Genomic DNA, 17762 nt, shown 5'->3' with positions numbered 1-17762 from the left:
GTTATTCCAGTTAATAGCATAGATTGGTTGGCTTCCCCTCTACAGAAGACTTTAGTACAATGACTCACAAGGATTTGTTTGTAAGGCTAGGATATACTGCAAAAATTACAAACTGCATGAGGACTTGGGTGAAGAAAACACTATTAAAAGATTGATTGGTGAGAGTTGTTACCAGCACAGAGAGGTATCTCAAATCACCAATTAGTCCATTTTCCTTCATGCCTAGAGTGCAAGATGAGGCTCATGTTTATAGTGGATAACTGGATTGTTTTATTGGAAGAACTGGGTAGCCCTGGGGCTAGTGAAAGTATGAAATGTATTGGGAAGAATGTATGGCATAATTCACTTAGGGTCAAAGGTCTGTTGCAGTGTGCTGAGATGTTATCAATGAGTGCTGGGGAGGAGAGTGATCCCAGGTTCACTGCAAAATAATACTCTGCTGCTTATCCTTCTGCACTCAACAATCAGGGAAGACAGGAGATACAGAAAGTGTCAGGTGACATGTTTTCCACAGTGGCAGGGAAAGTTCTGGCACTGGCTAAGGTGCTGCAACAACCTCTCTGAACTGTCAGTGTGCACTTATTCTCACCTGCCTTTCAAAAAGAAAATGGGGAAAGGGCTACTCAGAAACAAAAGATGATTCTGGTTCTCAAGGGTGGATTAAATAGCCTGTCTTGTGTAGCTGTGTTAACAGAAGTCTTGGATTACATTTGAGCAAGGAGTGTAGGAAGGGAGAGGAATTATTTCTGTTCAGTTAAAAGCTGTTATAAGATCAACCAGATGTATACTGAAATAATTTTGTTTGGAAAGAAGATTTTTAACTTCAAGAAATAAAGTGCTGGAGCAGCCTTTGAACATGGGTGCTGGGCGAAGGTACCTGACTTTACAAGATAATGCTGGATTAGGTTACAGAGGAAAATGTGAACACAGAGATGGTTTTCAGTTTTGGAAATGATGGTGTAAGATATGGGCTTTCAATTCCTTTAGTATGATTTCTGGTTGAATGGAGACTTAGTCACGTATGGTTGTGACACTAGATTTAGCTGTTCAATCCCATGATAGGCTGGTCTCATGGTTACGCCCAGGTTCCACCACAGATTTTCTCTTTCTTGCTTGATGCCATTCATTTTGGTTTTTTTACTCTTCACTACACTACAGCTGTTGTGGGCATCAACAGGATGTTGGTCTAGGTGCATAGATACTTCAGTGCCACAGAGACCAATATTAGGCATCCCGCTCTTTTGTGTCCCCCCTGACCCCAGAGTGATCCAAGTCAGTTGAGATAATTTCACTTACTCTTTTCCACAAAATTTTGAGTTGTGTTAGATACCATGGGAGAAAACTGTCATGTTTGGCACCTGACAAAGCATGAATCTGAAGGAAAGAATATGATAAAAGGTACTCCTGTCAGCAGTTCAGATGTCCTCGCAACTGATGGACTTACTGTCTGAGCTGGACTAAGTTCAGTCCTGCAAACATTTCCAGACATCAGTACACCTGGTTTGGGTGACAACCACTGGTTTTGGGGGGAAATTTACCTACAGAAACCACAAGCATTTTTTAAGTGGAGCTTTCAGCCTGTACCCTTCCCAAGCTGAAAGGTCATTCATGCTTGCTTTTTTTATTAGAGCAGGAGAACCAAACCCTATTAACTGACAAAAAACAGAAAGCATTGCATATAGATACCCCTAGAGATAACAATCCATTTAAATGCAAACAAAGTAGCTGTTATTTAAACTGCCTATTTTTTACCTAGGAATATTCACTAGCTGCTAAACTGCATCATAAATGGGCATGAACTCCTTTTCCCTCATCAGGAGTGCTGTTTACTCAAAACCTCCAGTCAGAACCAGTCTTGCCCAGCCATTAAACACAATGGATGTATTTAGATTAAACCATTAGACAGCAGCATCTCTCAGAGGTCTGATAATTGAGTAAGACTTAAGCCTGTTGAAAACACGGAGAGCTTTGCTGTGGTTTTCATACAAACCTACCACTGATATGGAACCTAAGTTTCTGGTTGTTTTCTGTTTGTGCTTCCAGATGATAAACATCTATCCAACAGCTCCCAGCCTGTCACCAATGTTTTCCTGTAATTCATTTAGCTGGATGTCATTGTGGTGGGTAAATGCCCATTCTGAAAAGAAACAAAACAGGGTGGAGGGCTTGCGGGCACTTTGCCCTCCCTGCGGGGTGTTTTACCCCTGGGAAACTGAGTCTGTTCCACTCCCCCCTCCCTGCCCAGCTAGGGTATAAAAAGCAGGACATTGCAGTCATTAGGCCTGCTTTTGGCTCCTGCTTCTCCTAGATGAGAGCTACTGTGGCTGCTTTCCTGTTCCTCTGCCATGTGGTTGGGCCTGATCCTTCTCCCTGCTGCCTCTGCACCTCTTCAGGGAGAGACTGGTTTTGTATTCTTCTTCTTTGTCCCACTCCCATCCATCCTTGTTCCTTGCCTTTGTGAACCTTTCCTGTTATTGATATGTATATATATATTTATATTGTTTAAAGAAAACTCTTTGCCTCTCTACTTCCAAGCTGACTCAACTCCAAATTATTGTTTGGTGGATTTGCTCCTTCCTTTTTCTTTCCCTCTCTTTTGGGAGGAAGGAGGGGAGAGTGGGGGAAAGATTTTCAGCCTTGCCCTCATCTGAGCTCTTAACTCCCAGTTAAGGCTTAAACCACCAGTCATCTTAAAAACTTATCATATAGGAAAAGAGATGTTAATGTCACAGCACTAACAAGTTCTGGTACAAGAGAGGCCAAAATTATGCTAAAATTGCTATGCTCCCATGGGAGTGCGAGCTGTAGCTGTTGTGTGGGGGTGACAATATAAGTTGAATCTGAGCAAGAGAGGAACAGAAATTCACATCCCAGCTCACTACCTGCTCTTGCTTGCTCATAGTCCTTCAGAGACCAGTTTGTCATGAAGGAGATAATTTGGGATCTTGAGATTGAAGAAGTCACAGCTCTTGTATGCACTTCAGATTCTTGGATAAACTGTCATCTCTGGTAAAATAGTAGCACAAATATGAATGGGACAGAATCTGGATAGATTTCTTGAGTGTGACAGAACCATGATCTAGCAGCAGCGGGTTTGTAAAGTTAATAAACAAGACAAACTTGGTTTATTTTGAGAGGTACAGAACCAGTGGCTGAAATCAGAGCAGTAGTTCTTTATATCATTCAACATATGATTTTCTACTAAGTTTATATCTCACTCCTCATGAGATGCAAAGTATTATTAATGTACTGCATTGACCATGTGGACAAGGCATGGGGAATGCCTTGTGGAGCTGCCAAGGTGATGGTGTTAGGATGGCATAATGTTACTGATGTAATGCCTCTAAAAATAATGTTAAATAAAAGCTTTCATTGCATTCACAAAGGGTTGTGCCCCCTGGGTTACAGGATTACTGCAAAGTGTAACTGTGATAAAAACAGAAAAACAGCAGAAGCAAATGGTTGTGTTAGCTGTCCCATTCAGTGAGTTTGGAGCATACAAGTTCTCATCTTTCTTGAGGTGCAGCAGAATGACCTTGGGGTCTTGCTAAACTGGTGTTGTGTGTTCTTCACTTGTTCCTGCTTCTCTTCTCTGGCTGTCATCTCCAGGAGTTTCACCCAGGCATACATTTTGCAGATGAGGAAGAAAGTCCTGTGTAGCTATTTGCCCACTGGGTCTATTTTTGTTCAAGCATTCAGTGTCAGTCTCCTGTCCATGGACAGATCAATACATAATTCTGTTTAGTCACCAAACTCACATTTAAGGGCATTCAGGACAAAAACCTTTGGAAAAAGCTATTGATTTTTGTTTGTTTGTTTGCTTGCTTCAATGCATACCATGCAAAGAAAAAGCATAAACCTTATTAGGCTCCTTTGTAAGAAGATGAGATAGCAATACCTGCACCATCAAAATTATCAGTAACTTGGCAGAAACTCACAAGTTTTTAGATAATTTAGAGGTGGGTACTCAGGACCTGACTCAAGACATTGCCTTATTGCCCTCAGTATCCCAGAAATAGGTCTCTTGCCTCACCTCTAAAAGGAAATTGCAGGCACAGTTGTGTTTTAATTTAAGGCAGACCTCACTAGGGGAGTCACAGCACACATCCCCAGTGTGCATCACAGGGGCACTATCACAGGGGGACAGCAGAACCCTAGAGCAGCTCTGGTGAATGCAAGAGATATTTTTTTCCAGTTGTACCCTGATGTTAATAAAAATACATCTCCTCTTTCTCTGCACTGCTCTTCCTGCAAGGTCCTTCACCATTCACCAGGGGTGCATTTATACTCTCAGATGTGTTCAGCACTTTGTTGATGCCCAAGCTGCTGCTGAGAGGACAGGAGGAAACCACCTGAAGTAAATGTGTAATTGTGAGCTCTGACAACCTCTCACATCCTAAGGGTCAACAAAACACGCAAACAGCTCCTGCCCAGCAGACAAAGCTTCTGGCTCTTGTATGGTGCAGCAAATTGTGTTTAAAAATCAAGGTTTCTGTTTCAGACAATTAAGACCATCTAGGGCAAAGATGACTTAGTATTGCCACAGCCTCTTCCCTGATCTCATGCATGTCCTCCAGAGATAGCAACGGTAGGAATGATTACTTCCTATGTGCCCTACAGGTCTGGGTGAGGAGAGGGATGAGAGGAGAGATGGGAGTCCCCAGGGAGATGGAAAGCACAGTGGTGGGGATATGATATGGTGGCTAATTCCATCTCCCCTTTCTGCTCCATGACCACTGCACCTCTGAAGAGGTACCACGCTGGGTACTGGCAGGAATGTGGCACTCTGATTTCAGTGCTGCACTGAAAACCAGTGTCAAGAATATGCCAAGATGCTTGTGTTCAGTACCCAGAGGAGCTCAGCCTGCTTCACCTATTAGAGAGGAAATTGAAGGATGCTCATCTTCTCCATGCAAGCTGATAGTTAATGTGATGTGGTCTGTCACCTAGCAAAAACATAACAAAGTACTACAGAAAGGCTGCCTTTGAAACAATTAATTAGAAATTGTGCAGCCAGATATGGGAAACAGGAAATTTTTAACATCTGGAACAGGGGATAAGAGCTGTGATGGAGTCTCTATCAGACTTGGAAATCTGATCTGCTCTAATACATATGGGTCTTGGGTCCTGCACAAGATCAGCATAGGCAGCAGGTTAAGGGAGGTGAAACTACTCTACTCTGCTCTGGTGAGACCCCACCTGGAGTACTGCATCCAGTTCTGGAGCCCCTATTATTAGAGGGATATGGATGCGCTGGAACGTGTCCAGAGAAGGGCCATGAGGATGATTAGGGGGCTGGAGCACCTCTCCCATGAGGACAGACAGAGTTGGGGCTGTTCAGTCTGGAGAAGAGAAGGCTCCAAGAAGACCTAATCATGGCCTTCCAATAGCTGAAGGGGGCCTACAAGAAAGCTGGTGAGCAACTTTTTAGGGTCTCAGGTAGTGACAGGACTAGGGGGAATGAAAAGAAAAAAAGAAAAAAGAAATGGGTAGATTGAGATTGGATGTTAGGAAAAAGTTTTTGACCATGAGGGTGGTGACACACTGGAACAGGTTGCCCAAGGAGGTGGTGCAAGCCCCATTCCTGGAGGTTTTTAAGGCCAGGCTGGATGTGGCTCTGGGCAACCTGATCTAGTGTGAGGGGTCCCTGCCCATGGCAGGGGGGTTGGAACTAGATGTTCCTTGAGATCCCTTCCAACCCCGACAATTCTGATTCCATGATTTTATGATCAAAGGAGAACATCACAAGGGTCATTTCTGCCTACTATTTTTGACAGGTGCACTAGTTCCTCCTTCCCTCTGTTTCTTTCCAGTACATTTCAAAACCTCTCAAAACAGTGTAAAAGAGGGGAAGTAAAGCAAGTTTTAAAAGCAACACATCCCTCCCCACCGCTTTGATAATTCTGTTATCAAATTATTTCACTCCTTTCTTTATGCTGCAGCACAGGTCCTTCCCCAGGGGCTGGAGCAGGCTGTGTGCCCCTAGCTCCTCTCTCCCCGCCCCCCCAAATCCCACTGTGCCCCCTCTTTCACTGTAAAGGCTGTTTCTGCTACTTACCTTCAGCCTCAGAGCAGCCATGGTCTCTCCTCTTGACATCCCAGGGAGGTTGCTCTCTTATCAAGTCCAGGGATGTTTCTTGCAAGCCTTCCTGGGGCAAAGACTGCCTGTCTCCCTGCGTGGGCTTGGACAGCCAGATTTTTTCAGTTCTGATCATAGCTCAGTACCAGGCCAAGCTCCCTGAGAGGTGAAATAAGGTCTTCCTTCATACTGATTTTTTTTTCCTTTTCTCAGAACACACAGTATAAATTTGAATGAACTGTGTGGACTTTAACTGTTGCATACTAAATTTCGAACAGGCCCTTACTAACTCATGCAAATAGGATTACTCTGCAGAAGCAGCTAACTAAACATTTGGGAGATTTAATCCCCAAAGTGATACTGTACTTAATTATTGGACATCAATATTTTTTTTTTTGCATTTCTATTCAGAAAGCATGCCTCAGATCACAGATGGCAGTTGCTAAACAAATTTAACAGATCTTTGCCCATAATCATAAACCAGCCCAGCAATCCAGAATCAGAGTTTGCTAATTCCCATTTAAACCGATACTACAGTTTGCTGTCTTCTGTTTATTCATGCTAATTAATTTTTGCCCATGCATGGCCGAGACATAAGCTTTAGTTGGAGGGTAACATGGCATTGCAGCCCAGAATAAAACTGGAGTCTAAATAATCCCCAGAAGCACAGCATCGATGCAGCAGAAAAAGAAAACCATTTAATTCTCCTAAATTAGCTGTTAATTTTTATAGGCATTACATTACTGGCAGCATGAACTTTGGCTGATGTACAGAGCAGAGCTGGATGAGTTGTACAGCCCCTATTTGCCAGAAGTTGGAACTAGTTTTAGAAATAAACTGGTGGTGGTACTTAGTGGTGGCTGCAACTGAAGTTAATGTATACTCATTGGCAGGGATGGGCCTTTTCCAAGTGACTATTTGCCCCCTCACTTATTCCCATTATCACTCCTCCTTAGTGCAGATGACATACAGGTCCCCTCTCTTCATCTCATCTAAAGTTCTTGCATGATCATAAAATCATGAATTGTCCAGGCCAGAAGGGACCTCCAAAGGTCATCTAGTCTGACCTCCCTGCAGTCAGCAAGGACATCCCCAACTACACCAGGTTGCCCAGGGACTTGTTGAGCCTCACCTTGAATATCTCCAGGGAAGGGGCCTCAGCCACCTCCCTGGGCTACCTGTTCCAGGTGTTTCACCAACCTCACGATAATCTTTCTCCTTCTAATCTGGATTCCATTTTTATTTATTCAGATCTTGTGTGTTGGCTTCACATGAAAATGTCAAAGCTGTAGGAAATGATGGCCACCATTTTCATCAGTGGCACTGATGATGACCTGTCCAATGACAGTTTTTCAGACTTCCTCAAATATTGGAGTAGTTAGGTTACAAAAGCAAGATGAATTCTAGACTACCATTTTTTATTTGCTATAATCAATCAGCATCTGAAACAAACAAAGAAACCAACCCAAACACATTTTGGAATGCCTTTTTTTTCCTGTAGGAATAATCAACACAGTGCTAAGCAACAATTAACACCAAGATTAGGTAACACGCTCTGGCATTAATGGTCTTGCCTTGAGTTGAGAAAAGCAAACTAAAGGATGCAGAACCTTGACAAACGCAGACAGAGTTTTTGCATAGTATATGCACGCACACACATCACTAGAGAAAATGTTCCCCACTTTGTAGTGCAGGCAAGCAAAAGGCAGATTTTTTAATTTCAGTTTAAAATAGCAAACACTATATCACAGTATACCGTTTGGTTTATCGCTTCTGCTTCGAGTTCTGTGCTTTCGTTTCATGTGTCTACGTTTTGCAGTTGTGTAGCTGCTGCAAAATTAACTTTGTACATCATCGAGCCTCTGTGCATATCCTTTAGAGTTTAACATTACATTGAAATGAAAAGAAACCTTGCATTTTTAGGTACTGAAAACATTCAATAAAATTCCACTGAATAAAACTTATTATAAATGTTTCTTGTAGTACAGTACTCTTAATTTTATGTCAGTGTCATTTTAGTGCTGTAGTTTTCAAGTATTGACTGCATAAACGAAAGTCTAGGGAAAAGAAAATTACCTAAAATGCCATTCCTAAGTCTGTTTAATTCCAGAGATTTATGACATATGTACAGTATATAAATATATTTATGTATATAGGTATATACATATTGGTTAACATTCATTATAAATAGAACCGTGTTAATTTAAGCAGTATAAAAATAGCCACTTTCCTGGGAACATGCATGGTATGCTCTCACCTAATAAAACTCGAACCAACCAAACCTTTAGCTCTGGTTTTCTATAAATATAATTTTTAATTGAAGACTTTAGCTGATTTAACCATAAAGTAAGTTTTTCCAGTAAAGATAGAAAATCTGTTTGATGCTAACTATAATTAAGCTCAAACACAGTATATTTTGGGTTATTTACTTTCAAGTATTTTCCCATGTGCGCTAAATCTAGACACACTGCGTTTTTGTCGTTTATAGCAAAACATTATTCAGCTCTAAACACTAAAAGCCAAATCACAGGCAATCTGGCATGCTTGCACTGCAGGGAAAAGGCTCTCCTTTACGCTATTTCTGTGTGGGAGGCTGTCCTAATATGGCTATTTGTGCTCCAGATCTTTTTGTTCATTGCAAAGCTCTATCGAGATTCCCATATCATTGATTCTTAAGGCCAGAAGAGAAAGTATTACAACCACTTTAGTGTCATCTCCTGCTCACTGAGTTCAAGGTCCCTGTATTCAGCACAGTGACTGGTAGCTGGACTACAGTCTCGCTCCTGTTATAGCCAAAGAAGTTCCAGCTTCAGAAACTGAGTGGGATTTTGACTTCTTAGTGACTTTTTGCAGGGGAAATAAAATTCAGTTCCATCTGAACCACATATGACATCTTCCCTTTTTTCTTGCATATGAAAAACTGAAAAATTGTTTTGCCCTGAAACATTCCATTCTCCCTCCAAGTGCTCGGAGTACTAGTAAGAAAAGCAAAAGGTAAAAAAGGAGCTGCATTCCAAGGTGACACTATTTTTGTTCCTCTTCTTACCTATCAGGTCAGCAGAAAGCACGCACTGAGTTGGACTGTGGAAGAAAGAGCCCTGAGTCTTTCTTCCACTGAACAGGTTTCACCCATCTACTAGGAGAATGACATAAATACGTGACTATGCCAATCACAGCACAGGCTGCCCCTTTTTCATTCCATTCCACACAGCTAATAACCAACAACTGCCCATTTCAGAGGACAGAGGATTGAAATGCAGCTGTCGTCTTCTCTACTATTCACCTGACCCAGCAATTTGAATTGATCTTCCTATCTCTCAGAGTTTATAAAAGTATTTCATACAAAGGCAAATGGCACAGAAGACTCAAGGCACACTTTCTTCAGGACAACATTTTTCTCACTACTAGAGGACCTTTTAAGGAAAGAACAAATTTGAATGTAAAGAGGCAAAGAAGGGACCAGAGCCTTGTTTAATTCCCAGAATTATTATTTGCACCCTGAAGTTACTGGGTAATAGAGGGATGATCTACATACTTCTCTTTCAAACAGATCTATAGTTACTGCTCTGGAAACATTTTCCAGATTCAGAGTTTTGGTATTTTAAGACTAAATCTGTGACTACGCTTTGACAATCAAAAGCACGCATCCCAAAACTTGCTATGTCACCCACTTGCAAGACGGGGCATGCAATTAAATGAGTTGCTTGTCAGCAAAGGCCTCCATCCTCCTAAAGATGAGTTTGATGTATGTGCTCATGCAAGCCTTTCTCTCTGGCATCGCTGAAAGTCGTATATCTAACTCCTTAATCCTCTAGCAAAATGGACTAATGTTCCCAGCCACATCCTACATTTTCTCCCTATTCCCAGGGTGGCTCCCACATTTTTCCCCAGAAGTCTTCTCCATGTCAGAAGTGATGAATCCTTGTTAAAGTAGCACAGTCTTCCAGCTTGTAGAGTTTCAGAAAAAAAATTATTAGGAGTCCTATTTCTTATGGTAAGTAGCATAAATGCACCAAAACATCAGTATGGATACCCCTCTATTAATTGTTTAGAGAGCTGTCATTGGAAGTTGGGGACTGAGAAGTCACAAAAGGCTCATTTGCCTTCTGGTCGTCCTTCATTGAGGATGCTTGGTCTGAGATGGAAGAGAAGGAGAGCTGGTCGTGTTCCATTATTTGCTCTTGGTCCTCTTCCTTGTCCTTCTTCACATAAAACAACTTCCTAAACTTTTTGAGTTCATGGAGTTCACAGAAAGTCTCAAGAACCACCAGCATTGCAATGAGGCCCAGCAACAGATAACCTGGGTACCAAAAAAAGAAAAAAAAAGGTGTTTTAAAATATTAGCAAATCAAGCAGGAGAGTTTTAACCCTGCAACTTTTCCCACTCTTGTCATTTCTGAGTACTGTGTTGACTTTCTTTACAACCCAGTTTCAAAGCTCTGTAACTTATTTTGGGACTATCAAACCCTTTTTCCCCTTTTTATTCTACAATTAACAACACCCTCTATAATAACAAAAAGGCACTAAAGGAAACCATATGCTACAATTTACCATATGCATGCTCTCCCACTTACAACCTTCATGTAATTAAGTGTCCCTCAAAATACTTTAATTTCCTTAAAATACCTACATGTTACAAATAGAAATAAAAATATGGCAGCTAACTATGGTTATTTGGGTGGGGGTTTTGTTTGGTACCAGTTTAGCAGGACAAATTACTTCTATTTCAAGAAAAGTTCTGAGTTATTTGCCTTTAAATTTATAAGAAGATATCCAACCCCCTGAAATGAGTGGAACAACAAAGCAGTGAGAAATGTATATAAACCAAATAAAATCAAAATGAAAAATTACTGTAAAGTTACTGCTGCTATTTTAGAAATCTGATAGATGACACCTTGAAGATTATTTGCACTGTTCTTCTAACATAGATAAACTATTCAAACTTTGAACTGCTACTGAAACGATATTACTGATGACTTTGGTGGTGTACACTCTGATTTTTAAAGTTAATAGCTCTCACAGACTGAGACTCTCAGAGAGTGGTTGTGAATGGTGCCACATCCAGATGACAACCAGTCACCAGTGGTGTCCCCCAGGGATCAGTGCTGGGCCCCATCCTCTTAACATCTTCACTGATGATCTGGATGAGGGGATTGAGTCAGTCATCAGTAAATTTGCAGATGACACCAAGTTAGGAGCAGGTGTTGATCTGTTAGAGGGCAGAAGGGCCCTCCAGAGGGATCTTGACCGACTGGACAGATGGGCAGAGTCCAACATGATGGCATTCAACAAATCCAAGTGCTGGGTGCTGCACTTTGGTGACAACAACCCCATGCAGAGCTACAGGCTGGGGTCAGAGTGGCTGGAGAGCAGCCAGACAGAAAGGGACCTGGGGTAGTGGTTGACAGCTGGCTGAGCATGAGCCAGCAGTATGCCCAGGTGGCCAAGAAGGCCAATGGCATCCTGGCCTGCATCAAGAATAGTGTGGCCAGCAGGAGCAGGGAAGTCACTGTGCCTCTGTACTCAGCACTGGTTACACCACACCTTCAGTACTGTGTCCAGTTCTGGGCCCCTCAGTTTAAGAAGGACATTGAGACTCTTGAATGTGTCCAGAGAAGGGCAATGAAGCTCGTGAGGGGCCTTGAGCACAAGCCCTATGAGGAGAGGCTGAAGGAGCTGGGATTGTTTAGCCTGGAGAAGAGGAGGCTCAGGGGAGACCTTATTGCTGTCTACAACTACCTGAAAGGTGGTTGTAGACAGGAGGGGGTTGGTCTCTTTTCCCAGGCAACCAGCACCAGAATGAGAGGACACAGTCTCAAGCTGCGCCAGGGGAAGTTTAGGCTCAAGGTGAGGAGAGCTTTGTTAGCCATTGGAATGGGCTGCCCAGGGAGGTGGTGGAGTCACCATCCCTGGAGGTGTTCAAGAGGAGATTGGACGTGGCACTTGGTGCCATGATTTAGTAGTCATGGGGTCTTGGGTGACAGGCTGGACTTGATGATCTTTGAGGTCTTTTCCAACCTTGTTTATTCTATTATTCTAAATAGAGCTCAGAATGGTTAACTTCCTCTGTATTGCTTTTTTATTGGTTTGGTTTTTTTCCCCTTTCATTCTTCAAACATATGAATCTAGAATTTGAGAGAAAGTGTTAAAATGAGCATTTTTCAGTCTCTGTGTCTCATTAGATCTCTGCTACTGATCATTATGAGTTGAGGACCATGACTACTTAAGTATTTCAATAAGTAACTCAAGCAGAAGCTAAGTGTATGATTATTAGTATAACATGCTCATCTAAAGGCTGAATATTAAATGTACCAAAATATCAAGCCAAATTAATTATTATAATCCACATGTGGTCACAATTATGTTACCTAAAGGCATAAATATGTCACCTGTAGTTACAGATTATTCACTGGCAATAACATTCCCCTTTTTCTTCCAGGAGCACTATTAAATCAATATTGCAGTGCCAGGTCCTGATGTAAATCAGTGCTACAGCTAAAATCTATGAACGGTTTTTAAGCTTTATCTCATGAAGAAATATGAGTTATGTATTAGCACAAGGAAGAAAAGACAAATCTATGCCATTTAAACGACACACACTGAAATTTTTGTAATTATCTCCTAAACTCAGTCCAGCTGATCACCACTTGATTAAGAACAGGCCTTGTGTTATCAAAAAAAAAAAAAAAAAACAAAATAAAAAGCCTTTAGCACTCAGTAAGCATTTTCTGATGAAGAAAATTTAGGTTCAGTAGTTCTGTTTGGTTCCTTGACTTCTTCACATGAAAGAAAAGATTAATTTAGAAGTTATTACCTTAAAAAAAAGGAAGCTGAAATTAAATATTCTAAGGTTATAGCTTTGTCTAAAAGCTACCTTTTTTTTCCTTATTTCCTGCAATTTGTTTCTTAAGTGCTCTAGAGTTGGAAGAAGCATAATCTGAGCCACAATGTTTTATTCTGATTTTGTTTAGAATGGCTAGAAATTTTACAAGGCCTTTACTATGCATCACTTTCTCCATGCATTTCATCATATGGCATCCCTGAATGAACTCTGCAGATCAACATTGTAATAATCAAAAGCTGGTAACATAACCCTAGGGGTAGTGGGGGAAATCTTCTGTAATGACAATGTGGCAGAAGAATAAAATACTGTTTTCTATTGGCTAGTTCAATGCACTGCTTCAAAAAATGAAATTTCAAGGCCCAGTCTTTCTATAGGCAAAACACACAACCAAGTTCTTGGGCATTTTGCCTCCATTAAGATTGCTGGATCATACACAGGAGCACAGACAAATGCACACCAGCCTAAGAAACAGGCCTGACAGGAAAGGTTTGGTTTGGCCATTTGGACTTTTTAACAGGTGCATCTGATGAGCCAGGACTGCACAGACTGAGGCCATACTGGAAACTGGGATACTTCAGAATACCGTCACTGGAGAATATTTCCTTCAGTACACATTCATTCAGAACTCCAATACAAAGGTAGTATTCTTAGCTCTACATAGATCAAATCACTGATCGTTGTGTCTCTCTTCCGTGTCAAACATAATCAAACAATCTCATAGTCATACTCCTGCTCTATTATCACCTCAGTCTACTTGTCTCTCTTTGACAGCTGGTATGTCTCAGTGCCAGCTATCTTCTGTTACAATTGGAGTCAGAAACTTCACTATTCTGCCTCATTTCTAATTGCTTCTTGATTTGTTTCTGTCCATTTGTTGTCTCACCTTAAGAAATTACCTTAGATTACAAGGACCATCTTTCTGGCTCTGGGATGCACTGAAATCTTAGCTCAAGATCATAGAATTGTTTCAGCTGGAAAAGACCTTTAAGGTCATCAAGTCCAGCCATTGATGTAAGACCACCTTGGCCATGTCTTGAAGTGCCACATCCACATGTTTCCTAAACACCTTCAGGGATGGTAACTCCACAGCCTCCCTAGGCAACCTATTCCAATGCCTGACCACTCTTTCCATAAAGAAATTTTTCCTAATATCCAATCTAAGTCTCCATGGCACAATTTCAGGCCATTTTGTATTGTTCTATCACCTGATACTAGGGAGAAGAGACTGACCTCCACCTCACTGCAACCTCCCTTTAGGTAGTTGTAGAGATAAATGAGGTCTTGCCTCCTCTTCTCCAGACTAAACAATCCCAGTTACCTCTACTGCTGCTCATAAGATTTGTTCTCTAGATTGTTCACCAGTTTTGTTGTTTCATAACAGTAACATGAGCATTCTTTTCCTACTATTAATAAGAAATATGTAGATGTGATTTAGCACAATAGTAGCTTCTTCATTCTTAGTTAAGAAAGCTGACCTTTTTGAAGGTTTCCTCTTTGCACAGCTACCTACAATGCCCACTTCGCTAGCTGACAGCTCACAAAACAATTACAATTCACAGAATGGAGAGAAAAAGTCTAAATTATTATTTTCTCTAATATTAAATGCTTTTTAATGCCTTTTATTTAGCCAATTAGTTTGCCACTTACATGTAATTCCAATTTTATACAGCTCTCGGAATTTTTGATTGTAGCCTTCTCCTGGCACATAGTCTCCGAGGCCAATGGTGCTCAGGGAAATGAAACAAAAGTAAAAGGATTCCAAGAAATTCCAGTTATCTTCAAGAACAGAAAATATTGCTGCTGGGATTAAGAAGAAGCACGAGACAGTGATGAAACCAAGGACTACAGCGTGGATGATTGCAACAACTTGCTTGGAGAAGCCCCAGCGAATGTGGAAATACAATACAGGCCGCCTGGTGACATACACAATGATGCGCTGGACCACTGCTGTCAGGAAAAGCAGTGTAAATGGAATCCCAATGACTGAGTAGATGATGCAGAAGGCCTTTCCTCCATCAGATAAAGGCACTGTGTGTCCATAACCTGGAACAAAGCAGATGAGGCATAGGTTGAGCCAAAGATGGGAGCTCATGTACCTGTTTGATATTGGCTATATTGCAGGAGATAAAGAACACCTCACTGTTGCCAATTCTGACTTCCACTATTCTTGAACAAATGCTATTCAAAGGCCTATTTTAAGCAGGTAAAAAAGCCTAAGTACTAGCAATAAGGAAGTAAAAACAAAAATACTTACATGCTTCAAAATCATGAACATAATTCTGTAACATTTATTCTGGAGAATGAAGTAATTGATGTCCAATAAAGAGGACTGGGAATCTATGCCAGAAGAACCATGTTTTATTCTGGGTTTTCTTTCTTTCTTTTGGTTTAGTTTTACTAAGTGATGTAACTTCTTTTTCCCACCTTGTAGACTGGAATACTCCATACTTCAGAAAAGTGTTCCTAGATCTACTTTGTAGTAAAACACTCTTAAGACCTTTTGTGAAAATCATTTAAATTACACAGAGCTATTAAAATCAGCATTTTATGCAATGTAATTCCATGCTTCAGCAAGATGTTTAGATGAAAATTCAAAGATATCTAAAAGCAGAGCAAACAGCAAAACAACTGGGATCTAACTGTGGATGGATTTTTGCCCCATCGTTTTCACACTGGAAGGTGTGAAATCAATAGGGATTACGTTCAGAGCACAGAAATATATCCATTGGTGTACAAAGCTGATCATGGCCGGCAATCTCCCTTCCACAAACGTGTGCAATTACAACACTTGTACCCAGCACAAGCAGCAACACTGCCAAAGACACTGCCGGACAGCCTGGTTCAAAATGTAAAACGTAGACAGGGAGAAGAACAGTAAACCCAGCATAAACCAGGAATGTTGACTTTTGTTGTTTTCCAAACAAAACCTGAGTATTTTCTTTTCATTTTATCAACGAAGAGGAAGTCTCCTGAAATCTAGTTTGGGTACTCTTTACATTGATATCAAATCAAGAAAGTGCAGAGAGGCCCTAGTCATTCTGTAGCCTAAATGCGCCAATTCATTCAGGTTATGTTAGCAACATACAAGAAAGTAGATGCTGCAAGTATCTTGAGGAACCCAGGCAGAACTCAGTGCATATAGGGTTATGCTGCTTCTCATCTCTGAACTGAGCTCACTCTACACTCACTTAATCGGCACAGTGTAGCACTGGACCAGGCAGTGGTCCAGGCAGACATTCCTCGAGGGCTCCCTGGAGACCCCTGCCTGACTCCCTGTGAAACTAGTTGCTCCGCAAGCCCCTTTAGGTTTTATATGGACATAGAAGATTTACCCTTTACATTAACAAATTTAATAGAAGCATTTTCTTCTAAGTTTTTCAGCAGAGTAAGAAAATGTTCTTTTTATTTAAGAGATATAGAGTTACAGGCAATGGAAGGCAGGCAAAATGTCTTATCATTACAACATACAAAGTCTTAGAGAAGCAACACACGAGGTGTAATTTCTGTGTGTCAGTTAACCCAACAGTCATATTTAAATTTTAATTGCATTATTCATAATTTAGCCAAGCTCAGTCTTTTGAACTTCAGAAAATAATCAATGCTGGGTGGATTTTTTTTCTTGCTCACCTTCTGTTTTCTTTACCTGCTTTGAGGTAAGAGAAACAGATGTGCAGAGAGTGTGCCAGACACAGCTGAATCAGATTTATGAAACATATTCAGGTTTCTCACCTTGTGTTGTACTCCATCCCTAATAGTGCTGGACATCTGAATGGCATTTCTGACTACTGCTGAAATGACCTTTCTTGGCACTATCAGAACCTCAGGATCTTGCCCCCCTCAGACATATCCAGGGGTTCACCACTGCAGAACCCATCACTTCCTATGTGAAACTATGACTGGTTTTGCTGTATGTATGACTTAACATTTTATCCTGCTTCATTTTCAAGTGCCATTTTCCTGCCCAGTTGCCCTGCAGCTCTCCCATCATCCTTACTGACCTGAATAATTTTGTATCTTTACCAAAATTTGTTACCTCCCTCTTCTAGGTCATTTAGGAATATATTGAACAGCACAAGCCTGCAAAAGAACAATCCTTGTGACATACTCCTACTTCAAGAACTAACTTTTCTCCTATTCTGTCTTCCCTTATCTCACATCTACGTGAGGACCAGCCTCAGTTACTTAGTTTTCCTGAAAGCATTTAGTGATATTGAATTCCAAGCTTGGAAGAAAGATATGTGTTTTGAGTAAATCATAGGGTATGAAAGAATGATCAATGTGACACATAGATAAAAAAGGCAATGGCAATGCTCCATCACATAAAGGTGTTTTCAGTAAAGCAGAACTAGAAACATGTTACTTGAGTAAGACACAAATCAGACCTCATCTGGACTATCTACCTCACTCTTTATATCCCCATTTGAAGAATGAATTCACACTGGAATAGAGACTGTTTCATGAGAGGAAGATAAAAGTGGTTGGTTTCCTCAGCACAGCTGAATGCAGGCTGAAAAGCAATATAGTATCTTCCTGTTAATGTCTCAGTAGACAAGTATTATTAACAAAGGAAAATAAATGCTTTAAATGAAGAATAATATTACCACACAAAACCCAACTTTGATGTAGCATGAATAAATTCAGTCTACAAATCAGAAAAAAAGTTTGTAAGCTTCAGAGAAGGGTCTTTTCCAACTGAAAAGATTTGTGTGATTCTATGATTAGCCTTCCTAGTTAACCCTTACAGAGATTTTCCCAATTCATAGAATTGGTTGAGGTGTCTGAAGCAGATGCTACCTTTGGAGGTTTGCTCTGTCATTCTGGTGAGGTTGTCACATCACT

The 17762-nt window shown here is 40.9% G+C and overlaps 1 protein-coding gene across 1 annotated transcript in view; it reads right to left on the bottom strand.

Annotated features, from left to right (window-relative positions):
- Positions 1–7480: 7480 nt before the first annotated feature.
- The window catches only part of KCNK1 (potassium two pore domain channel subfamily K member 1), a 37603-nt gene continuing 27321 nt past the window's right edge, over positions 7481–17762 (bottom strand). The window contains exons 2-3 of the mRNA XM_068154516.1: positions 14571–14966; positions 7481–10379 (exon numbers count right to left, since the gene is read on the bottom strand). Of these exons, the coding sequence (XP_068010617.1) occupies positions 10120–10379; positions 14571–14966 (656 nt within the window). The 3' untranslated portion in view covers positions 7481–10119. The remainder of the gene's footprint in view (positions 10380–14570; positions 14967–17762) is intronic.

This window comes from Melanerpes formicivorus, unplaced genomic scaffold (genome assembly GCF_026170545.1).
Source record: "Melanerpes formicivorus ecotype bairdi unplaced genomic scaffold, bMelFor1.0.p_v2 SCAF_2, whole genome shotgun sequence".
Classification (NCBI taxonomy): Eukaryota; Metazoa; Chordata; class Aves; order Piciformes; family Picidae; genus Melanerpes; species Melanerpes formicivorus.
The sequence above is the reverse complement of the archived record's forward strand: the minus strand, read 5'-3'. Positions and strand labels throughout refer to the sequence as shown.